This window comes from Cydia strobilella, chromosome 5, assembly GCF_947568885.1.
Source record: "Cydia strobilella chromosome 5, ilCydStro3.1, whole genome shotgun sequence".
In the NCBI taxonomy this organism is placed as follows: domain Eukaryota; kingdom Metazoa; phylum Arthropoda; class Insecta; order Lepidoptera; family Tortricidae; genus Cydia; species Cydia strobilella.
The window spans coordinates 13,188,852-13,214,934 of NC_086045.1; the positions used below are offsets into that span (position 1 = coordinate 13,188,852).

The 26,083-nt window shown below is 35.0% G+C and overlaps 1 protein-coding gene across 3 annotated transcripts in view; it reads left to right on the plus strand.

Moving 5' to 3' along the window:
- Positions 1–25,724, plus strand: part of LOC134741656 (hemicentin-2-like) — a 253,547-nt gene extending 227,823 nt beyond the window's left edge. For 2 of the 3 annotated variants that reach the window (XM_063674516.1, XM_063674515.1), the window contains exons 11-17: positions 2,730–2,881; positions 10,339–10,561; positions 14,070–14,285; positions 15,789–15,917; positions 17,291–17,386; positions 22,730–22,872; positions 25,256–25,724. In XM_063674516.1, the coding sequence (XP_063530586.1) occupies positions 2,730–2,881; positions 10,339–10,561; positions 14,070–14,285; positions 15,789–15,917; positions 17,291–17,386; positions 22,730–22,872; positions 25,256–25,360 (1,064 nt within the window). In that variant the 3' untranslated portion in view covers positions 25,361–25,724. The remainder of the gene's footprint in view (positions 1–2,729; positions 2,882–10,338; positions 10,562–14,069; positions 14,286–15,788; positions 15,918–17,290; positions 17,387–22,729; positions 22,873–25,255) is intronic. The other variant, XM_063674517.1, reaches the window with a different exon arrangement.
- The last annotated feature ends 359 nt before the right edge of the window (positions 25,725–26,083 follow it).

Below are 26,083 nucleotides of genomic sequence, written 5' to 3' on the forward strand. Positions count from 1 at the left end.
TCAAATAAAGTCATAATAATGTAAATATTTAAAGGGGCTTGGCTTAACAACTTAGATTTAATTTGAAAATAAAAAAAAAGTTCTGATTCCTATGGTCAGCCTCCCCCGGCTGACTTCTGGGTTTACGACCTTTTCAAAATTACTGCCATAAACCCAGTAGTCAGCCAAGGGAAGCTGACTATTGGATTTCGTACAAAAAAGTAATTCCCATTAGTCAGCCGCATTAAAATGTTACTTTTATATGGATTTATATTCATTTTTTACTATTTTCAGATAGAATAAATATTAATCATGTGATACAGTCCACATTCTTTTAACAAGATATCATAATTCGGCTGTTAACGACTTATCAAAATACCATGTGACACTCCAAAAAAAATGGCGCATATCACAATCATGATCCTTCAAGTCAGAAGACAGCACTTATTTGAAGTAGTGTTGTGGTTCATGCTAGACATTTTTTTTAAATTAAACTATTTTTCAATTAATAGTTTATCAATCTATAATATCACCTACTTTTGACATGAAAAGTAGAAAAGGTTTGATAATTGCAGCCAAAAATAAGTAAGAAAGGCTGACCACTGGTGCATGGCTGAGCACTGGTGCCTTTACCCTATTACCTGCCATAATTTTTATAAACTGTAGATTAAACTACCTAAATACTCAATATGATTTATCACATATTAGTACAAAGGCCCAAAAATAAAGCGAGTGTGATAAAGTAAATACATTATGAGCTTCAAGATCACTAAACTTTGCCGTGACCTTTTAAGCCGTCAAAGATGTATGAAAATCCATTGTCGGTGCGCCTTGTGTAAGGGCTTACAATACAATAATATCGCTGCCTATTATTACGAAGCTTAGAACAATATTTGCACGCATTTCTGAGAAAAAGTACCTATTTTACAATATAGAAAATAAAGTAAGAGTTTTATAAAGCGATGTTAGGTATCAGCGACTTTATTAAATTTAATGCAAACAATATGTTCTTGAAATGAGCATCTTTACCGTATTTCATTATTTACAATAACCAAATAAAGTAATGTATCTGTCGATAATCCAAATACGCCGTGTTTTTGAACGCCATTAATTTCAAGGCTACATTTCTGAGCTTAAATTAAGTTAACTTAAGAAGATAATCAATCATTTACTTTTAACTTATAAGGCCCTTACTACGTGTACACTTTTCTAAGGACCTGATTACAATATTGGTTATTGTTATTTATATTCATTTATTTCGTATGTGCACAGAATATTACAAGTCAAAACATTTTAGAGATAAGATTAACACTTATTATTAATACATTTACAATTAATAATATATTATGGACATTGGACAATACAGTATTAAATCTTACAATGTCAGATTATTAACAAGAATAATAACAATAGATTAAAGAAATAAATTAAAGTACCTAAATTAAATTTAAATGTTAAGCACGAGACCATGCATTTGCTACTAAACGCAAGTACTATCTAGAACTATATCTGGACTGTGGTTATATGTATACAATGCCTGTGTTACAACAACGCTATATGCGGTATTAATAATAAAAGTAAACGCCATGTACGCCGAAGTTAACAGAATTCAATAAATACACCGTGTACAATGTCAAAAGGGTTTGAGAGATCCTATTGAAATAATAATCAGATTCTTCACTTACGTGTACCTCGTCGGGGAATACCAAACGTAAATAGACCTGACTCTCTTCCTGAAGTGTAGGTACTTACTTGAATGTCAATCGTTCTATAATATGTTCTTCCCCTTTTCCGATAATTAAATACATATAGATAGATGCTTGCCACTAAGGTATCACTGAGTAAATATTTAGTTTTTAAATTGGCGACCATTTACTTAAAATGTTAAACATGTAACTGAATGGAAATACTTCAGCTTATTTACTCTTCAGTCAACATTAAAAAACTGCTAAAATTTATCACATCATTAGCTGATGTGTTAGTAAGTCCATTCTATTAAGAGCTTTGATCTAAATACTCCCCTAATAAAAAAACTGAATGCCTGTTTATTCATTTTTTTTGTTTGTTTTTTATACCTATGACTGCCACATTAGGCTATGCCTGTCTTGTGGAGTCAGATTGAAAACAATACTAATTTGAATGTCTTTGCTCTGGGGACAGGTAACTGAAAAACACGCTTACTATAAGAAGTTCCATATCCTTACTTGACTAATTCACGGTGCATTGTCATAGTCAACCTAATGATAGCAAGCTTGCGGACGCTAAGCACGTCCATTTGAAAATAGTCTGTTAGACCCACTTGCACCATCCCCTTAACCCGGGGTTAAGCGCTTAAACCGTTAACCCAGTGTCAAATTGTACTGGTAACCATGGTAACTCCAGTTTTAATCGGTTAACGCCGGGTTAGTGGGATGGTGCAAGTGGGCCTTAGAAGATCAGAATATTTTTGCATGTTAGAAAAACCTGTCAATTTTCATAAAGCAACACCTACTAGGTATCTACTTAATAAACACTACCAATATCCATTTAGGTTGAAAAGTGTCCGTCTGTTGACAATATAATGGTTCTGTAAACTTTTAGGCTCAATTGCACCATTCCACTAACCCGGGGTTAACCAGTCAAGAGAAGAAGACTTACCATGGTTACCAGTACAATTTGCCACTGAGTTAACGGTTTAACCGGTTAACCCCGGGTTAGTGGGATGGTGCATGTGGCGCTTATTATATTTTTTATTATTATTTGCCCCTCAGACAGGCCTTTGTGTCGCAAGAGAGAAATAAAGATGATCGGAGCGGCCCTTCAAGAGCCATCGAGCGTCGTGTGTGAGGTTGACGCTTACCCTGCCCCCGCTACTTTCGAGTGGACATTGAACAACTCCGCTGGCTTTATAAAAGTCGATCCAGTAAGTATGGTACATATCTATACATATTATTAAACAAAGTCCCCCGCCGCGTCTGTATGTATGTCTGTGTCTGTCTGCCGTTAAATGGTAAAACGCTGCAACTAACCTTGGATCAAATGATTCCTGTCATGTTCTTCTACCATCCCCTTTTTCCAGATTTTCGATATTTCTTTTAATTAAGTCTGTAGGAAACTGTCAAAACGCGGCAATTATAGTCTGAGCATAACCAAAACATTGTAACAAGAGTTAACGCGTTTTTATTTCAAATCCATGATGATATATTGATGACATTGGGTAAAGCAGAACGCTGTAAGTGCTACCTGCAGCGTTCTGCTTGCATTATGATATTGTTAAATTTAGAGAATAGAATAGGGTAGGTTAGGAAACAGGGGCTCAGTTGCCCCAATATTAGAATTAGGTTGAGTGAGCCACTGTACCCGGCTATTTTTTCCGAGCCACTGTTTCCTACCCTATCCTATGGCAAAATGCGGCCAGAGACTGAGAAAATGACAGTGTTGGCCGAAACGTTAATCCAATTAACCATTAACCAGTACAAATTGAACTGTAAACTGTAACCGTTCGTTACGGTTTACGGTTCAATTGGTACTGGTTAATGGTTAATTGCAATTAACGTTTGGCCAACACTGGAAAATGATCGCAATATCGTTTATTAAAATTTTATATAAAAAAATCTAATTACGTAATTTATTTTTAATTGTATATCCATTTTATGCATTATTAGATTTTCTGACATGTTTCCCATAATAGGTCAATAGAGTTTTGGTAATATTTAAGTAAAATGAAAAATTAAACACTATTTTTTTTTCTTTAGACGGCTATATTATAACGCACTATTAGGTATATATTGATTAAATTTCAAGATAATAAGTTCTGCTTCAAAGGCAGAACTGTTTAAACTAAATGCGGTTTTCTCAAAACTATGTTTTTTGACTTGCAGCGTTTTAATACCACTAAATTTGACGGCAGCTGTATGTTCGCGATAAACTCGAAAACTACTGAACGGATTTTCATGCGGTTTTCACCTACCAATAGGGCAATTCTCGAGGAAGGTTTATGTATATAATTTATTAAGGTTTACCCGTGCGAAGCCACGACGGGTCGTTAATAGTTATTATACTAAAAATGAAAATATAACTTTATAAACTTTTACATAGTCCCGTAGTGGTGAACAAGGCTCCCGTTGCTCGTCTCTCAAAATCGCTAATAATCAAAATAAGACGTCAAGAGAACAACGGAACGTCTTTACTACAGCAGGAAGATAGATGAAATTAGAAAACTTCGAAATTTCAATCAAAATGAGGGACAGGTGATTTCGTCTTCGTGGAATCCAGTAATTCGCAAATGTAAGGGGGAAAAAACATCCCACCACATACCATCGGATGTCGTGTGTTGTGTGTAGGCAAAGTGACAACCCTAGCGTACAAGTTAATAATCAAGATCAAGTGCGGGTAGTTCGCAAAACCCGCGCGGCAAGAAGATGTTGATACAATTCCTCGCCAGTCTGCCTGTGACCACGAACGTAACGTCACGTTCGAAACGCCAGGCCATAAATAAACGTAAGTTTGTACGCGATTAAGTCCCGTGTAAGTTTTAAAATTATGAATCAAAACAAGCTTACAAGTGTGTTAACGCAAAAAAAAAAACTTTTTATTGATGTATAATTTTCATTTGCGCTAAAAACACAATTCATTCAGAGCTAATGGTTTTCTAAAGCGCCACAAGGGCCACTTGCACCATTCACTAACCCGGGGTTAACCGGTTAAACCTGGAGTTACCATGGTTACCAGTACAATTTGTCACTGGGTTAACGGTTATCCGGCTAACTCCGGGTTAGTGGGATGCTGCAAGTGGCGTTAAGCGGGTTAACTCTTGTTATAGGGTCGCCTTATATATTAATTTGTTAAATAATGTCATCTCGGCTGCTCGGGTACTTAGGGTACAGACAGAATTATCTAAAAGGACAAAATTATGATCTATATAATTACGATCTAAAGCTATTAAATAAACCTCAAGTAAATGGGACTATCGGTCTAGGGGAAAGAAGAAAAAGATTAAAGTAAAACTCACTTATAGCTGGATTTTAAGTAATTACGAGTATATGTTTCACTTATTAAGTCTTGATTCATATGCCTTATTCATAGGTAATAAAAAAAAGCCATTATCTACATAGGAAAGCTTTTTCCTATTACTCCCGCTAAACTTGCGTGAAATATTAACCTTTATGAGCAACTCATGAAAACGCTTTTTGCAGAATTGTATTTTTTTTTAAATACTTACTTGTCCCAATCATTTTACTATTGTTGCTATTTGCTCCTACAAACATCTATCTAATATAATATTAAAAAACTTAAGCAACCTAACTTATCGCTAAACGCATACAAAAAGACTTACAATAAATAAACCCAACACGTGACCTATCCTAAGCCATTATTTACTTACTATTGCGATTTCATCAGTAAAAATCGGGACCTACATTTTCCCTGGAACTTGATGAGGGTCGGCTCCAGAAGTAATAATATTTTATCTGGTCCCGATTGTAAACATGAGAGCCTTCATTTCCAGGCTGATTATTGAAAAATCGTTCGTACCAATGATTACAAAGAATATATTGAATCATAATATTCAAATATCTGTACGTTTAATCAAATGGAACAATTTCGTCAAATAGCTGCAAGTCCGGAAATGTCGCTAAGAGCATAAATGAGACCGCTTTATTTTTGTCCCTTTTTCCTTGAGCAGCTGTATTTATATGAATTTTGGGATAATGGTTAATACACGTCGCTGGAGGCCTACAATTCTGTAAGAAGAGAACCTACAAGGATTTTCGTTTCACGGATAATCTTTGTGAATACATTATTTGCTCAGACCGGCGACGGAATGCTCAGACAGTATAATGGGAATGAGAATTTTTATTGTCGAAAACACAAAAATAAAGACAATAGATATTGGTTTCAGGATTTTATAATGACAAACTAGACCATATTTAATATTACAAGGAAACACAATAATATATAAAATTTATCTTTAAAAAACCGGCCAAGTGCGAGTCGGACTCGCGTTCCAAGGGTTCCGTACATTACACTATTTAAACAATGTATTTTTTATGTGAAATGCCTTTAAAAAACCGTAGGGGTCGGATCAAAAACTAAGTAAACTCACGCTTGACTGCACATGTCTAATAGGTTTTCTGGTGATCTATAATAGGTAAAGATCTATTTTGTGTATTTTTTCAAATTTTTTGACCCAGTAGTTTCGGAGATAAAGGGGGGGAATGGTAATTTTTTGCCTATTTTCTTGAATAACTTCTAAACTATTTATCTTAAAATTATAAAAGAAAATATATTTGAAATTCTCACAATGAGCTTTTTCATTTGATATGTAACACGATATAGTTTCACAAACTTTATTTTTTACTTTTCTCATTTACCCCCCAAAAGTGGCCCCCGTGTTTAAAATTAATTTGTTTACGTTACATGCCCATCTTTGGGTCACAAACTTACATATGTGTACCAAATTTCAACTTAATTGGTCCAGTAGTTTCGGAGAAAATAGGCTGTGACAGACGGACAGACAGACAGACAGACAGACGCACGAGTGATCCTATAAGGGTTCCGTTTTTTCCTTTTGAGGTACGGAACCCTAAAAGAAGTAAAACCGACTTTAAAAGGGATAAAATAAAATATTATCCCGTTTTATAGCAAATTGATACGTTTGGTGTCGGTGTCAAGCCAAATCTTAAAAGCATCAAGTTGCCGTTAAACCGAATGCCAACCCTGGTATAGTTTGATAAGAACAAAAGAACCAGTATTGTAACTATTTAGCTTGGCACCGACTTCAAACGTATCAGTTTGCTAGCGCATATAAAACGAGATAATATTTTATTTTATCCCTTTTGAAGTCGGTTTTACTTCTTTTTAAAGATTAATTATATTTTTCCATTTTTAGTTTTTCTTCATCTGTTTGGCCAAACTGTCATGTCACTAAACATTTCTGCACTTCGGGTAAGTTTCAAGTTTCAAGGACTGGATCTGAAGCCATCAAGATTTTAGGAGTTGGACCTCATTGAACCCATCATCAGAACTAGACCTTAACACAAGTGTTCCTTCAGAACTTACTTGTGCTTGACGAATATAACGAAGAGGACTTAAATCTCAAGACTTATACTTCTCAAGTACTGACATTGACAATGCCATACGTAAAATGCAGAGAGGAAAGTCACCGGGCCATGATGGCCTGAGTATAGAACATTTTAGGTATGCTGGTGCTCACTTGCCCAGGGTGCTCGCCATGCTTTTAAACTTGTGTGTTGGACACTCATACTTACCATCTGCCCTAATGAAAACCGTAGTCATTCCCATAGTTAAAAATAAAAACGGTGATCTATCAGACAAGAGTAATTACCGCCCAATTTCTCTGGCTACAACTACAACAGCTAAGGTTCTCGACAGTATGCTTAACACTATACTTAAAAGGCAACTAAACTTTCATGAAGCCCAATTTGGTTTCAGGGCAGGTTTGTCTACTGAAAGTGCCATTACGTGTTTGAAGCATACTGTCGGGTACTACACGGCTAGGAAAACTCCTGTTTATGCCTGCTTCCTCGATCTTTCAAAAGCTTTCGACCGGGTTAATTATAATATTTTATGGAAAAAGCTAGAGAAGGCAGGTATACAAGCAAATTGTATCAGTATCTTAAAATATTGGTACAATAACCAAGCAAATCAGGTTAAGTGGGCGGGGGCTGTGTCTGAGAAATACCGGCTTGAATGTGGAGTTAGGCAGGGGGGACTGACTTCTCCAACCCTGTTTAATTGGTATATGCACGACCTGATAGGTGGTCTCAGCAGCATGCATGCGGGATGCCATATTGAAGACCTATGTGTCAACAACGTGAGCTATGCCGACGATATGGTGCTGCTGAGCCCATCGATTGGGGCGCTGAGGCAGTTAGTAGGCAGGTGTGAGGACTACGCCCACTCGCACGGCTTGATGTATAATTTCTCCAAGAGCGAGGTGATGGTCTTTAAAGCAGGTAAAATTAAGCCATATTTTGTACCTCCCGTTACTCTTGGAGGGGTTGTCCTGCAAGTTGTGCAAAGTTTTAAGTATCTTGGTCACATACTTACTGAGGATCTCTGTGATGACCAAGACATAGAAAGAGAGCGTAGGGCATTATCAGTGAGGAGTAATATGCTGGCCCGCAGGTTCGCGAAGTGCTCTACAGATGTAAAAATTGCGCTATTTAAAGCCTACAGCCAATCATTTTACTCGAACGGCCTGTGGGTCAAGTATACTAAACGAGCTTATAATGCCCTAAGAGTGCAATATAATAATGCTTTCAGAATGCTGTTGGGGCTACCAAGATGGTGCAGTGCCTCAGGCATGTTTGCTGAGGCCCGAACGGACGACTTCCATGCAATCATGCGCAAAAAAATTGCATCCATGTGGAGTCGTGTAAGAAATAGCCACAACAGCATTCTGAAATTGATTGCAGGCAGATTCGACTGTCCAATTCAAAAACACTGGGTTGGGCAAGTCGAATCGGTTTGGCAATATGTCAAGTGATTGTGTTTTTAAAATTTATATTGTTAATGTAATTTAATTTAATGTATTTACATTTTTAATGTAATTAGATATAATTTAATTGACTTATAAATTTTGAATGTAAAGTAATGGAATTTAATAGATGTGTAATTTTTAATCAAATGTTATTGAATTGAAGCTAATTTATTTATAATTTTAATTTTAATTAATTTATTTTACAATTTATGTGTGTTTACTAATATATTTTTAAGAACTGTAAACTAACAAAATATGGGCCGACAGACCTGAAATAAAGATTTTCAATTTCAATTTCAAAATCGCCAAAATTTAAATATGCGTTGTTCAAGTCCCGTTCTGGTCATCATCAGTACATAGTTCCACTTCATCAAATGGTACTGTTTTGGATGAAAGTGCTCGGTTTGTTGATGAAAATACTAAAACCGATATATGTATGCCTATAAGATTTAAGGAGTTACCTGGATTCCTAATGGATCCCTTCATCAAAACTGGGTTTTTACAAAAACGAGACCAACTAGGGACTATATACATTCAAACAAAAAATTAATTTTCCAAATCGGTTCAGAAATGAAGGAGTTCTGAGGTAACATACATACAAAAAAATAAAAATACGGTTCAACCTTCGATTTCTTGTAACTGTTTTCTAACCGTTCGCATCGTACTTTGGACAACATTTAAGTCAATTCAAAGAACTGTTTTTTACCATTAATTTTAATTATTTCGTAGTATTGTGGTATTAGTTACTTATCCATAAAATGCCATCGTTCACTGCTAACTGATTAACAATTGCCCAAAAATCTGCTATTGATGGAGTTTTAGAGACGATCGGAAAGTTGCATGTTTTTGTAAAAATGTATGCAAAAGCGTGTTTCACTAATTTTAGGTACTCGTGGCAGAACTACTTTAAGATGCCAACCCTCTAATATCTCTAAGGCTCGATCAATCGAAGGTTTGTGGCCAATTTCATATACAATGGTATGATATTACGATAGGTGGGAAAATATTCGAGGTTAAATAAATTTAACAACGAAAATTCAAAAGTAATTAAAGAGAGTCGACTTGAAACTTGTCCAAAGTGTTGCGAACGATCAGAAGTATGTAACAAAAAGTTAATAAAAGGAGCCTTATAAAATATTATAGGGTTTGTTTTCAAAGATAGGTATTATCTAGTTTTTCATTATAAAATCCAGAAACCATTAGCTGTTGTCTATTTTTATTATGTTTTCGAAAATGACAATTTCTCATTACTTTAAGCCAACCCGTTACATTCAGTAGTAGTTTCGTTTGGATGAAAACTTAGGTAGGTATATTTCCAATGATATTATAAATGCAAAGGTATCACTATCGATCTGTCCGCTTTTCTGTTTCTGTGGCAATAAAATTCAAGCAATAACTTGAACTTTTTAGTTTAAAAAAACTATTTTCTCGTGCAAACAACTAATAATTTCAAATTCTAGAAGTTATGAAGTCATTACGCCCAAAAAACAACAAATTTTACACATGTACCGCTTTGAGAAGATAACTTTTAACAAGGTGTCAGTGTTTTCTGTGGTATGATAGATGGAATGATACAATTATAATTATGAAGTATGCATTTCCATTTACATGTGGGGAACTCACCACAATAATTAATTTAAATTATCATTTACATAGTAGTATGTCGTTACGTAAACCAAATAATTGATTATTAGCAAACTGTCAACCAGGACCTTGAGTTGATAAAAACCTTTCTTCCTTTCTGAAACCAACATGGTTATTCAGATTCAAATTCCCTATATTTGAAAATGCTGTTCACAATAAATCAATTTAAGTACAATATTTACACTGTATGATCTAGTGTGGCCCTTGTCCTTGACAATACTTTTCTTTTCCAGGAGCGATTCACTGTCCAAACCAAAGAAGGCAAATCTGTATTGACATTTACCCCAGTATCCGATGTAGACTACGGAACGCTGTTCTGTCGCGCGTCAAACCTGGCGGGACAGCAGTTGTCGCCGTGTGTATACACCATACTGCCTGCCACTAGGCCAGAGGCACCTTATAACTGCACTGTTTACAATCTAACTGATGACTCATTGGATTTAGTTTGTGTTGCAGGTATGTACTTTGTTTGAATGAAGATCCGAGACGAAAAAAGGTGTAATACCAATGAAATGCGTTCGGCCATTAAACTTTGCATCTCATTCGAATAGGGTAGTGGACAATTTTTAGGGTTTCGTACCAAAAATGTACAAAAGGAACCCTTATGGTGAGACTGTCCGTCTGTCTGTCTATATGTCTGTCACATTACTAAATATCTCGATAACTACTGAAGTTATCGATTTGAACTTTGGAAGAGTTATGAACAGCGCTAACCTTAAAATTGTAATTATTTCATTTTATTTTTATTTATTTTGAAAAATGCCCAATATTAAGAGGGGGCAAAAAGTCAAAGTCTAGTTAGTAGGTCTAGTGGGATATCATTTGAAAGAGCTCGAATTCACATTCTTAAAAACTTTTTTTTTAATTATAAAAAAACATTTTCTAATTTTATTTTCAATTTAAGCCCATTTGCGGGTGTTTGTTATACTGGAATTAATGTCTATGAGATTAAACTAAAAATACCTTCTTTCAAATAAAACCAAACTTGTTGAAATCGGTTCACATAATAAAGAATTAAGTATCCTTGAAAAACCAACATACATACACGTCGCGCAAATTAGTTAGCCAATTTGCCGATAGATGGCGCTGTACACAATTACACTTAGTATACTTCTGGTCAAGTCTTTCGTGATTCTATTTACATGAGAAAATTTAAAGTTTGTACGGAACCCTCAGTGCGCGAGTTAAACGAACTCGCACTTGACCAGTTTTTTTTAATGGTATCAGTCGATCAGGTTTGTTTTGAGGATGAAACGTCTGTATGGGACCCATTGTCTTCAAGCAATATAAAAGTCACAAATGATGGTCAAAATCTGGCATCGCCACTTTATTGAGCAAACGCTCTAACCCAAATGGCAACACATCGTGACATCACTGTGTCACTTTGCTTAGAAGCCGTTCCGTATGGAAAACACGGAAATTGCGATTATGTCGGTGAAATGTTGCGTTTATGTATATGGTTGCTGTACAATATTTTTTTAAAGAAAATGTAAGGAATCGAATGGTACCGATATTTTATTTCTATTTGAACGTTTAAAAAAAAGTTTTTTTTTTTTTGGTCTTGTATTTTTGTATTATTCCCATATATTTTTTAAGTTTCCAAATTATTGTGATAAATTGCTGATTTTCTATCTATTTAACTAGATTTAGTTATAAAATACAACATGGTGTCAACTAGCCTATTATTGTTTAAAAAAAATTGTAGTACATTTCATTAACCCGCTGGGTAGACACTGTAAAGAAGGCCTGCCTCCCGGATCTTCACAGGCGCCTATTTTCAGGACGGCGGAAAATCGTGCAGAATGGAGAGCCTTGGTGCACAAAATAACGACCTCATGTGGTCGCGACCCTCAGCCATGTGGAATTGAGGAAGAAGAAGAAGACATTTTCATTAAATTTTCAAAAGTCTGTTTCTTGCTTGCTGAAAAATCAAAGGTGTCGTGCCTCACAACCATTGTTTAAAGGTCGATTCAGTCATTCGAGGGCTTGCGAAGGTTAACGAGCACTTAGCAAAAGCAATGCGGCAATTATTCTCATAACCGTAATCCTATTTGGTGCTAAATTGAACCGGAAAATGATAATAATTGGATTTAAAATTTGCTATTAACTTAACAAATCCTCCGTTAATTTAAAATTGGCAGTTTAATTCGTATATGCAGAATTAAATAATAAGTACCTATTTTATTTGACAATTAATTTTGTATTCAGCATAATGCGACATTCGGACGGCAACTTCAGAAGGGCTGCTACGGCGTAGACGCGGACGATATTACTGTGATTATTTTCAATCTGCCTGTGCCAAAAAGCCCTTTTTCTTATAGTGGATCCGGTCTACAATATCTGGCGTACTTGATAAGAAGCGTGTTTTGGTGGTACTGTTTATACTGTTGGTATAAACTGGTGGTAGCCACACTGTAGACCTCGCGTTAAGACATGTAAAAACAAAAAGTACTTACTTCTTTGATTCATTATCACAGCCTATTCGCAATGGTCTTAAGTGCCATAATAGATACTTCTTCTTCTTCTTCCCAGACCTTATCCCATTTACTTGGGGTCGGCCCTCCCTGTCCTCTTCTTCCATTCTGCACGGTTTAGTGCCAGGTGTGCGTCCTTTATTCCTTGCTCTCTCAGGCTTTTCTCCACCGTCGTCAACCAAGTGGCTGGTGGTCTCCCGCGTCCTCGCGTCGTCGTAGGCATCGCTAAGGCTACATTGATCGTATGTTCGGGAGGTCGTCTCTGAATATGCCCGTACCACCGTAGGCGTTTCTCAACAAGTTTATCAGTTATCGGTGCGACTTTGAAACTGCCCCTGATGTACTGGTTTCTAATCTTATCCAACAGAGTGACGCCAGCAGACCAACGCAGCATGCGCATCTCTGTGGTGTGAAGTTTGTTTAGATGGCATTTGTTCGTGGCCCAGCACTCAGAGCCGTAAAGTACTGCAGGTCTTATGGTAGTTTTGTAGATGTTTCCCTTTACTTTTATGGACATTCGTTTGTCACACATCACACCTGCGAGTTCTCGCCATTTTAGCCATCCGGTATTAGTTCTATGTGTGATATCAGCATCGATTTTCCCATCATTGCTTATAACAGACCCAAGATATTTAAATTGTTCCACAGTGGGCAAGGTAGTATTGTCGATGGTTATCTTGACATCTTTTGGGTTTGTGAAGTCATCAAATATGCAGGACATGTGCTCCGTCTTTTTCCGGCTGATTTTAAGGCCATTTGTTTCTAGAGCATCCCATAATAGCCATAATAGATACTGATGGCACTTAAGTCCTTTATGGCAATTTCCACCATTTTGAACATTTTCCAAAAAAAAAGATCGTATTGATTAGTGCGCTATATTTCCCTTTCGCACAGAAAATTATTGGTATATTAAATCATGAAATATAAAATCGTGAATTTGTAAAATTATTTAAAATATATAATTATAGTAATCACCCCTTTAACGGGACTGTCACCAGCAATGGGATGGTATAGACAAATCCTGAAAAATAAGTATTTATCATCAGTTTTTAAACACTGGCTATAAGTATGAATTTTCCCAATTATTTTTTCCCCTCACTAGCTCGGAAAGCCATCTTTTATCATTTAAAGGGTAAAAACGCATTTTATCCATGAGTGGGGAAAGTAATTTGACCTTGGATGGAGCGTGTTTAAGTAGCTTATTTGACAGATAACAAAACGTAAAACGCTCATAATAATGTTTCGTTCGGTATTAATTATCATAAATAAATGGTTTGAAAATTGTTTTTTGTTACTTTTTGGTAGTTTTAAATTTAAAAACGCCGCCATACATTCCATGACTGGAGCAAAAACACATAATAAATAAAATAAATAAATATTATAGGACATTCTTACACAGATTGCCTAAGTCCGTAAGCCCAAGAAGGCTTGTGTTGTGGGTACTCAGACTACGATATATATATATAGGTATATATTTGTTTCCTTTTCAGGTTACGAAGGTGGCCTCCAATGTGTATATTTCGTAGAAGTATGGGCTATCGAAGGGTTGGTTGTTAATACTACTAATAGTATAGCTTTATGGAATCTAAGACGATTAGGAGCTAAAAGGCAGCTACGCTTAATCGTTTACGCCGTGAATGCAAGAGGAAGATCAGAACATGTTACGTTAACCATAGAAACTGCGCCCAGACTGTCACCTAGGACAGGTAAACTGTTCTGATGGTTACATTTTATTGTATGGAAAGTTTCATAGTTCATTGCTTTATTAATTTATTTATGTAAAGTATGCGTATGTAAGTATATAATTATTAGAGTAGACCGCGCTTGTAAGGATTTTTTTTCATACATTCAATTCTAATAGTGCGGAAAAGTTGCCATATGGTGAGAATATGTGTGATTTTTTCTGTAACGTCATCTTGTGCCTCCGCATCACCTTTAAAATATAGAAACAGGGAAAAATCGTGACTTGTTTGTAACCATCAAAAAATTATATAAAGCTTTATTTCCTGCCTACATATTTAATTATACAGTAATTGTAAGCACCTAAGTAAACAAATATTTAGTAACAAATATAAGTACCAATTATAAAAAAAATATTTTTTTTTGCTTGATAGCTAGACAGTTGAAATTTTCACAGATGATGTATTTCTGTTGCCGCTATAACAACAAATACTAAAAACAGAATAATATAAATATTTAAATGGGGCTCCCATACAACAAACGTGATTTTTTTGCTGTTTTTTTCCGTAATGGTACGGAACCCTTCGTGCGCAAGTCCGAGTCGGACTCGCGCACGAAGGGTTTAACATTAACGTTATTATTAAAAGGTTATTATTATAAGAAGATATGTAGATTGGAATACATTTAGGTGTTATAAGAGTTATAAGAGTGTTAATAAATACAATTGTGTATTTATAATATTATAATCAACATTTAAGGGCAAAACTATATTTATCCCTCCTCCACTTCGTCAAATGGAAAACTGCAATTCGCAAAAAAATTTGTCAAATAGGGGATATCACTGCAATGTTCTGCCACCAGAGTGCAGCACTAGGCTTTTTAGTACTAAACCATTTCGCGATAGACCCTCAGAATGTGGTAGTTGCGCCACCTACGCATATTTTCGCGTAATATTCCCTATTGGTATTGATATTTTTCAAAACATAGATTTTCTTATATCACTAATTTATAATGAAGGCATTAAACAAACATTTTTACCCCTACTGGGTCATTTTGACTATTTTACAAATATACGTCATTGCAGTGGAGACGGCCCATATTTAGCTACTGGTTTAAAGTTGTGAATGCCTTATTGGACTTTTATATCATCTAAAATATTAATTCATTATTTTAATAAAAAACAATAATTAATAAGTGAAAAGGCTAAATTAGTAATTTTAAATGCAAATAATCCTTCAACGAAGTTGGTGGTACAATTTTTTTCATACAAAAGTTCAATGACCTTGCGGAGGCACTTATTTTTCGTTTTGATAGTAAAGTCATCATAATAACTTTTTATCTTGAAGCCTAGAGGCAACTTATTGTCACTATTAGAAAAACAAAATCCTAAAAAAATCGCTCCATCCTAATAATTATGCCATAGGCACAACTATTACATTAACTTCTAACAGTTGTAACATTACCGTTTTCAAGTCAATAATTTTTGAACGGGTCAAGTTTGATAAATTGTATTGTATTGTTTCGAACAGAGGCTCAGGAGGCGTGGGAGGTGAACTGGGCGCTGGGAGGAGTACTCGGGGCCGCCATTACCGTGGCTATAGTGCTGTGCCTTGCCCTCGTTGCCACGAGGTTACGTCAAAGGGCAAGAGATTATGAAGGTATGGATATACTGTTAAAAAAGTTTACTAATAATAATTATGGATTGTAATGAGTTTTAATCAGCTATAATTAAACAATGACTAGAAATATATCTGTATACCAGTAGTGTAGTCGTTTTCATTTTCAGAAAGGAAACGGAATGCTAATTTTAAATCAAATAATTAAGTAAATTAAATCATTGGTAAATATTACCTATGGGAATAAGTACACATTCTGGAAAAACAATTATCTAATTTCTTTTACAACAAGCAATAAGCCCGCCTGTTGTTAATTCGGCGAACATTGCGGCCGAAATTTTGTGTCTTTTTTTTGTGTTTTTTGTAACTATACTTCTGTAGTTATTTTAAAAAGCTTCAAAGGCTCAATAGTCGTTACCACCCTTAACTAAATTGCTTTTGCATATTACATAAAGGCTGATTTACACTCCAACAATCCGTTTCCACGTAGGGATATAACTGTGACAGTGTAAACATTGGTTTTTATTCCATTCCAGTACGACTGCAGAGCGGTGTTTGAACAGTCACGTCAGCTTCGTTTAAAACTGCTGCTATTGCCTTGTTCCACTGTTAGAATTGCTAGCATTTTACCACAGTATTACAATAGGGAATAAGAATAATTGTAATACTGTGATTTTACTTTTAGCTTATTGTCCGTAAAATTTTGCAATATCATGAATTTACATTTAACATTATTTCAACATTCACAACAAAGTAATGTAATTCATTATAGCATGCAAAATTGCTGGTGGTATGACTCAGTTTCCAAGTAAACTAAACGATCACGCATTAAAATACTACAGTATAGTATTATATAATCTGTGATACTACTTAATAAGTAGTTACCAATTAATGCGCATTAATTTACACTGACTTTTCTTATTATTTAATAATACATCAAATGATATACTTTGATTTGTAGGTAAGATACCTACCAATGTCTCCGAATGCTTAAAATAATTACGTTTTCATCGTATGCGTCAATCAATTTAATTAAAGATTATATCAAAAAGGTCGACCCTTAGCGGAATACGAGGAAAAAGATAAGAAAAAGGGTTATTTAACAAACCTTTTCTTGGGATTGTTGCAACCTTAATTGAATGGACAGAGCATTGTCAACCTTCATTAGATTAAATGATACTTAAACTGGAAAAAGGCGTGAGCGTCAGAATGGCGGGTACCACTTATATTTTAACGAAGCATATTGTTAGTAGTTACTTTCTGTGTACCATTTTTTTTGATAAGGTACCTAAATTAACCGCTACTCTGACATCCGTATTCACATCAATTAATAAGTTTTTATTGTCATATTATCAGATCTTGATCCAGCAACAATCAACTTATGCTCATATGTAATCCATGTGATTATTTCACAGTAACAATACCTTCATCGAAGACCCACAAGGCGACGCTGATGCGAGGCTCGCCCATCGGCGACGAGCGTAACCCAGACTTAATACCCTTAAGTAAAGGTAAATACCAATTACTGTCAATTCGAATCGTCGCGCCCTGTAGTAACACAATCCCGCTTGCTTTAACCATCGTTTCGGCATTAGGTATTTTAATGATGTTAAATAGAAGGTCGTTTTCGTCTTAGTATTTATGAATTAATTGGAAATTTAAGACTTAAGAGGCACTCTGGTTCTAGATCTAACATAATATTGTTATGTGCTCGTACTTATAATAATATGAGTGTGAACGTTGTAAAAATTGGCAGCCACTATTGGAGTTGTATCTATTCTGATTTTAAGATTTTTCTAAAGTTTTGATACTAATTACAAACGACTCGCAGTGCATTTAACGTGCATCATCATTATCAAAACAATGACTGTTTTAAAAATCTGAATACGGATCTGTTATGAGGCATTAATTCTGCCATCATATTTTCTTTTTTTTTGACGTGCAATTAATTTTAAAATAAATAAATAAATCGATAAACTTATTCATGGGTAATTATTTATCATCTTATACCTTTAAACGAGCAATTCTTGTATATATATATATTTCGGGGATCTCGGAAACGGCTCTAACGATTTCGATGACATTTGCTATATGGGGGTTTTAGGGGGCGGAAAGTCGATCTAGCTAAGTCATATCTCTGGAAAAACGCGCATTTTTGAGTTTTTATATGTTTTCCGAACAATGCTCGGTTTCATATTTAGTTTGCGTTATGAATTGCAATCGCTATATCAGCGAGATTTGTTTAGGATCACAAGCAATACTATATTAATAACTAGCTTTTGCCCGCGACTTCGCCTGCGTGGAATTAGTTCCAGCAGTTAGAGTAAGTATAGCGCCTGGATAAAATCGAAGAGCAATAATTTTTTGCATAATATGTGCCATTTTCAACCAAACGGGTACTTATTGTCGCTTGTCAGTAAGGCGCTATTTCCATATAGCTTCAATTAGAAATCAACCTTATCGACAACCGACAATGTGCTACCTTTTGGTTAAAACACATATGCTTAATTGCTAACACCAATTAACAGGCAATTCATTAATTTTCTCATTTCCACCCCCCTTTTCACCCTCTTTAGGGATGACTTCCGACATAAACACCATAATATGTCCTTCCCCGGGACTTAAACTATCTCTATGCCAAATTTAAACTAAATCTGGTTAGTGGTTTAAGCGTGAAGAGGTAACAGACAGTTTCGCATTTATAATATAAGTATGGATTGATTTATTAATAACGACATCAATATTATCTTCAATTCATCTGTAGGGCATTCCTATGCCTTGAGCGGTTTAAAGAAACATTATCATAGGTAATGGGATAAATATGCGCTAAAGTAGATTCCAGCGTACCACATTAAGGCAGCTGTAATAAACATAATTATAAAAATTAGGACTAAATGAAGAACATACAACTTGTTTTCCCCAACATACACAACCCGTAGCACACACTGTGGTAGCATCTTAGCACTCCCTTCAAAAATCTCAACGCCATAATAAGATACTACACTCGCATATAAGATAAAGGAGAGACTTTTTGCGATAACTCAATGTTCGCTATAGTTTTCATTTAATGTATTTCTTAAGCTATATTTCTACGATTTTTCTATTTTTTGAACCTTAAGTTAAGTTCAAAAGTTAGAGGGGGGGACACATTTTTTTTCTTTCGGAGCGATTTTTCCAAAAATATTCACTATCAAATTTTCTTTGTTAAATACCCCTATTCGTTTTGAAAGACCTATCCAACGAAACCCTACACTGTAGGGTCAAAGCGAAAAAAAATTACACCCCCACTTTACGAGTACGTGTAGTATTATCCTAAAAAAATTTTTTTGATTTTATTGTACGACTGTCGAATTTATTGACTTTTATATCCTTGCCAAATTGCAGCTTTCTAGCACTAACGATCACAAAGTAAAGCCTCCGACAGACAGACGGACATAGCGACAGACAGACGGGCATAGCGAAACTATAAGGGTTCCTAGTTGACTACAGAACCCTAAAAAACACATGTTTCGTGAGGATAATAGTTATTTGTTATACAAGGGTGCAAAGTTGTATTTTACCCGCGAGTGTAGAATTGAAACACGAGTAAGCGAAAGGATTCTATAGGTGAACCACGAGCGAAGCGAGTGGTTCTAAAATAGAATCCTGAGCGTAGCGAGTGTTTCAACACACGAGAAGTAAAATACATTTGCGCCCGTGTATAACACAAAACTTTTCACCTCACTATAGCGAGGAAAATGCAACACCCACAGGCGTTAGATAATCTTCATCACTGTAATCACTCATTTCTTTACGATATTATAACAGAAAACTGGAAGTTGTGTATTTTTACGCGAGTCGGTGAGAAAAGTTTTTTAGTAAAAAAACTGTTGACAATGTTGACATTTCTGAGGTATGAAATGTCAACGATGCGTTTTGAAATTGCATCGACTCAACTTGTGCGTTCAGAATTATATTTAACATCATTATAAAAAAACAAACGTTTCTTATGGAATTTTAAGGTTTTTGACTTAAAATCATTAAATAAAGCTAAATTTGGTATTTTTCATTAGATTCTCAAACCATTTATTTAATGATAATTAATATCGAACGAATCATTATCATAAACGATTTACCTTTTGTTATCTGTCAAGCTACTTAAACACGCTCCATCCAAGGTCAAATTACTTTCCCCACTAGTGGATAAAACGCGTTTTTCCCCGCTTGTATTGAAGGATAAAAGACAACTTTCCGAGCTAGTGAGGGGAAAAAACTTTTCTGCCATTACACATTCTTTGAAACACTGTCCTATGAAACGAAACTTGTATCGTATATAAAGCTAGATGTTGGCAGCAAAACTGCTGAATGCCAGAAGTTAAAAGTAGTGTTTACTTAGACTTTCACGTCAGGACTTCGACAATCCTACTTTAAAATTTTACTTATTAGCGAGCTATCTTTTTGCCGGTCCGACTTTTTCCACGGATTAGCGGAAAGCTTGTTTATTTTCTTCTGTTTATGTTTTGTACGGGTCGATGGTTCGCTCGCCACCAGGCAGTGAATAATCTGATTACCAGCAGCAGTAACAAGGAGCACTGTTGCTTTAAATGAGTCGGTTTTCCGGAAACCACTTTCTATGCAATTTCTTATTCAATCCTCAGTTTGCAGTTTGTTTTGTTTCTATTTTAGTTTGTTACTATGATGTTAAAATCTATTTTGCTTACTGAGCTTAACTTTATATAAGTCTTGCTTATGTAGATCAATGTCGGTACGCTTATCAAACGCTTAGGTACGTATGTTTTTTTCATTGAAATTCAGTAGTTCAAGCTATATTTGAAGTATTGTAGACTAATATAAAATTATTTAACCTTAAATAAAAACAGAATGTACCTATATTCAAAAATCTGTAAACGTATTTTGTTATAATTAATAAATATTTCAACTTAGATTTACTGAGTCTCATGGTTACCCTTTTTATTTCATATTAAACTTTTTGTTTTTTCTGGATGGAAACATTAAATAAATGCGCGACTCCTACTGGTAGTCACGCTGCTCACGATTTGGCGATAACAGTTGCGCTAAACATATTAAGACGATTCTCGCTGATTTGGCCTTGAGCGTCTGGGCAAATGTACCCGCTTCACCCCGCACTCCGCTCATTGCGATCGTACGTGAATTTTGACTCGCGGCACGGCAACGAGGTTCAAAGAATATAATAAGACAGCCCTAGAGGCGCACGGATGGCGCTATACTCGTATTTGCGTATCTTTTGATTGCAAAGACTGCTTTGCAGCTATTTTGTCGTTTGAGTATGAGTAGATCATGCATTTAGTGGAGGTCGAAAATTATTAGAAAAATATATTAATTTCTCGATTACTTAATAGTGCGTTTAAAGTTTTTTATATATTAAAAAATATAATATAAATATATTATATTTTTTCGGTGAAACTATAAATTTCAGGAAAAAAGTCAAATTTTACAATTGTTGTGCATAGAGTGAAGATGCATATTATAATTATGCTAGCTGTTGCCCGCGACTTCGTACGCGTGGATTTGTATGTTGGTGGTTATATATTCTACATGAGCATAATATAGAACATTATGCAGCAAAAGATATCAGTAGGGACGGTTAATCATTTGTTAATAATTATACAACGCATGAAATTTGTCTTTCACAAACTACGAAGTTTCAAGACCCTAATTGAAAAAAATTGTTCCCGATATAATCCCTCTCGACCCTCTTAGGAGATTTACAAGTCCACTATTTAAAAAAATATTCGCTCCCGAAACTATTAATACAAACTTTTCAAAAACGGTGTAAGTAATCAATTTTCGTCTATTTTAATATAATGCCCTTTTTACCAAGTTTCAAGTTCCTAGCTTAAAAGAAAATTTGTACCACATATAAACTTACACCCCCTTTTTAACCCCTTTAGGGGTTGAATTTTTAAGAACCTTGAAATAACTTTTTTGGAATCTTATACAATGCCTTTCTAAGAAGTTTCAAAGCATTTGTAAAAGATTCACTTTGAACCCCTTTTTAACCCTTTTAGGGGATGAATATTTAAAAACGCTTAAATTACTTTTCTTGTATTCTAATAATATATGCCTTTATACAAAGATTCAATTCCCGCACTCAAAAAAATAGTTGATCTCCATACAAACTTTCAACCCCATTTTTACCACCTTGGGGGATGAATTTTCAATAATGCTGAAATAAGTTATTCTCTCTTTTAATTATATATATTTCTATGAAGTTTCAAGTACCTAGCTTAAAATAAAATTAGGACCACGACAAAATTTCAACCCCTTTTTAACCACTTTAGGGGATGAAGTTTTAAACACGCTGAAATCACTTTTCTTGTATTCTAATAATAGGCATATGCCTATATATAAAGTTTTAAGTCCCGCATTTGATAAAATTTTTGATCTCCATATATACTTTCAACCCCTTTTTCACCACCTTAGGGGATGAATATTCGAAAACGCTGAAAGTAGTTTTCTTGTTTTTTAACAATATATCTTTTATCCAAGGTTGAATTCATAGCTTAAAATAAAACTTGAACCCCATACAAACTTTGGACCCCCATTTCACCCTTTGGGGGATGAATTTTGAAAAACCCCTTCTTAGTGGATACTAACGTTATAAAAACTACCTATTGTAAAAAAAAACAGCTCTCTAGGTCCAACGGTTTGGGCTGGGCGTTGATTTAAGTGAGTCAGTCAGTCAGTCAGTCAGTCAGGACTTTTACTTTTATATATATAAAAAAAAACATAATTTTTTAAAGTAACAGTTTTTGGCCAAAAACTGCGCGAAGCGTCTTAAAGTGTATTAAATGGTAGGTACTTGAAAGCACTGCTTATTAACGTCTGTGTAGGTGTGAACTGTCCGCCCGACCCGCCGCAGTACTCCGCTGTGGTAGCGTCGCCCGAGCCGAAACACTCAGGCAGCGCCCACAGCATCGTACGCACGTCACCGACCACGCCTATATCACAGCACGCCGCTTACGCTGACTCACAGGTTTGATAATAAATCACATTACTAACACTTGACATAATCATTATAACTGCTGCTTAAGTAGGTATCGATTAGGCGATCGCATAACCACGCTCTCATCTGAGTCTGTCAGTAATATGTTGTTTAGGTTAATGAAAATTCATGCTACAGTGCTTCGCATTGTTACAAGCTATCGTTATCATAGCGTTTACATGAGGATGACGCCGCGTTTGTGGCTTATATTCTACGATTCTGACCACTGATAATTCACTTTGATTAGAAACGTCTAAAATCAAGACTGGAATTCGAATTTTAAATATAACCAACAAAAAACGTTTTACAATGTCAGTAATAGTAGTTTATGCGACTATATAATGAAAGGAAATAAAATACGTGTGTATTTATGAAACGAGCTGAGTTTCATAAAAACATCACACGAGTGTTTCAACTAATGCCCAATTACGAGTAGGTATGTACAGTTACATACACTGCTTTATCTACAAACCGATGAGGAGGACTATATTGTAAACTCTATCTGTGATGTGTAGAAACTGCATGTTACAACCGCGATTTTGGCATTTCATAACACACTCCATTAAACATCATCTCGTATGTGCTCAAATCAAATTATTTTGTTATTCAGAGATGTTCAAAATTTAAAAGTCATTATTAAACCGCTATTGACTTAGCATATAAGAAATTTGTTGTATCAAACCAAATTATCTTTATGCTGACTGTAATTTGCGGTTTTCGAACGAATCATAGAGGGTTCACGATATGTGTGTAGATAAAATAAAATTATGGTTGTAGTTCATTCATTCATTGCCTTCATAATGAGCCCACACCTGCTTAGGAGATGTCGTGTCCCTTTAGAGTTCCGTTGTATTGATCACGTTATGGTCTTCATGATTCGTTGAACTTAACATAAAGTATTTATGAGCATAAGTTATGTATGGCAACTTCATCAAAGAAAACGATTCGTTCAACGTGAAAAAAGCGTCATTAATTAATTATGTTTCAGTTGGTCTTAATCAGCAATTAGAGTTCACCAAATGGTGCTGTCCATAGTCCAAGAACAAATGCACGGGTTGCTATAGCAATTCCCAAATCGCTTCAAACGTAATGTACGCGTAATAAAGTCAGATTTGAAGATATACCTAGATTTTTCGATTCAATCCCCTGATCGGGACTAACTAGAAAGTATCTTGAAGTAATTAACTAATCAGAGAACATAAATATATTGCCTTCTCCTATCATTTTCTCGAAATAAGAAAGATGTCTAATCGTTCAAAAAATATTCAAAGCTCAAGTATTTATTTCGTCGTGTTTAAATATTTTTATTTGTTTGATAGAAAAAATATAGAATGATTAGTAAAAACTCACTATTATAGGTGAAAAGTACCACCAACATTTCTGGCTTTGGTAATCACAGCAATGTCTTTATGTCATATTGCTTTCTTTTACCACTTAATGGTGTCTGATTAAGTTGGAATTTGCCATATACTAACATCAAACATTTTAATGCAAGTGGGTTCACGTACTCTAGAACCGACTTAGTGATTCAAAGATTTCAGAAGAATCCATCCATATTTCAGGTAACACAGTATTTGGTAAAGTAAATGAAAAAAAAAACCGGCCAAGTGCGAGTCGGACTCGCGTTCCAAGGGCTCCGTACATTACACATTTTAAACAATGTAATTTTTTATGTGAAACGTGCGTGAAATATCTTTAAAAAACCCCGTAGGGGTTGGATCGAAAACTAAATAATTAAGTCCGACTCACGCTTGACTGCACATTTCTAATAGGTTTTCCTGTGATCTATAGGTAAAGATCTATTTTGTGTATTTTTTTCAAAATTTTAGACCCAGTAGTTTCGGAAATAAAGGGGAGAATGGTCATTTTATGCCTATTTTCTTGAATAACTTCTAAATTATTTATCCTAAAATTATAAAAAAATAGATTTGAGATTCTTACAATGAGCTCTTTCATTTGATATATAACGCGATATAGTTTGAAAAACTTTGTTTTAATTTTCTCATTTACCCCCCAAAAGTGGCCCCCGTGTTTAAAATTAATTTGTTTACGTTACATGTCCATCTTTGGGTCACAAACTTACATATATGTACCAAATTTCAACTTAATTGGTCCAGTAGTTTCGGAGAAAATAGGCTGTGACAGACGGGCAGACAGACCCACGAGTGATCCTATAAGGGTTCCGTTTTTTTCCTTTTGAGGTACGGAACCCTAAAAAACAGGAAATTGTTCTTACAGGAACACCATAATATAAGATAAAAAGGACAAATTTGAGTTAATTTTAAGAAAATTATGAATACTTTGTGCGATGTGATGTACCGGAATCCTTGGGGCTCAAATCTGATTGTTTTGCTAATGTATTGATGATTTTCAGAGTGAATCTGGCCGAAGCGGTGTCAATGGCGCGGTGAGGTCGCATCGGGAGGTGGTTACGACGAGAACGCCCTTACTGGCGGCTCATCAAGAAAGTTGCGTTTAATATAGGGTACTCTTTGTTTCACATAGTCAAAATTAATTTACGAATATTTAATAATAACTATACAAAAATTACAAGCTGTCAACTGCCGTTATAACCTAGTGGGCAAAGTCGGTCCCCTTTTTAGGGTTTACGGAACCCTAAAAAGCGCATTCATCATTTGTCGACAAATTAATACCTGAAATCACCATCTTCGTTACCGTCATATCTTAGCTATCTTTTCTATTAGGTACTTACGTATCACCACGTATAACGTGTCGCGCGGTAACGATAACCATTACTGGCATTACTAATTTAATTTAAGTAAATAATTCGGAGACTTATTTTTGAACCGAGGAGCCCGCTAACTATATTATTTCAAGTTTAGTTTTCTTATAATGTTATAAGAAAACTAAACGTATTTTTTGAAATAATATAGCTAGCGGGCTTCTAAAAATAAATAAATGTAGATTGAAATATTCAGTTTAAAATGTGTATAGTTTACGATGGTTACGATAGGTATAATCTAATTAACCTATGTTAAAGTTATTATTCTATTTTATGTGTATTAAGTTTATTTACAAATAAATACATGCCGTCGAACTAGTCAACTTTGCCAGTTTCTTTCAGATAAACATTATTTTCTTTACATAAATCTAAAAAAAGTTAACGTTTTTTATTGCTAACCTCCTGCATCCATTCTGATTATACGCATGATTTGATTAGAATAACGTTTTGAAATCATCA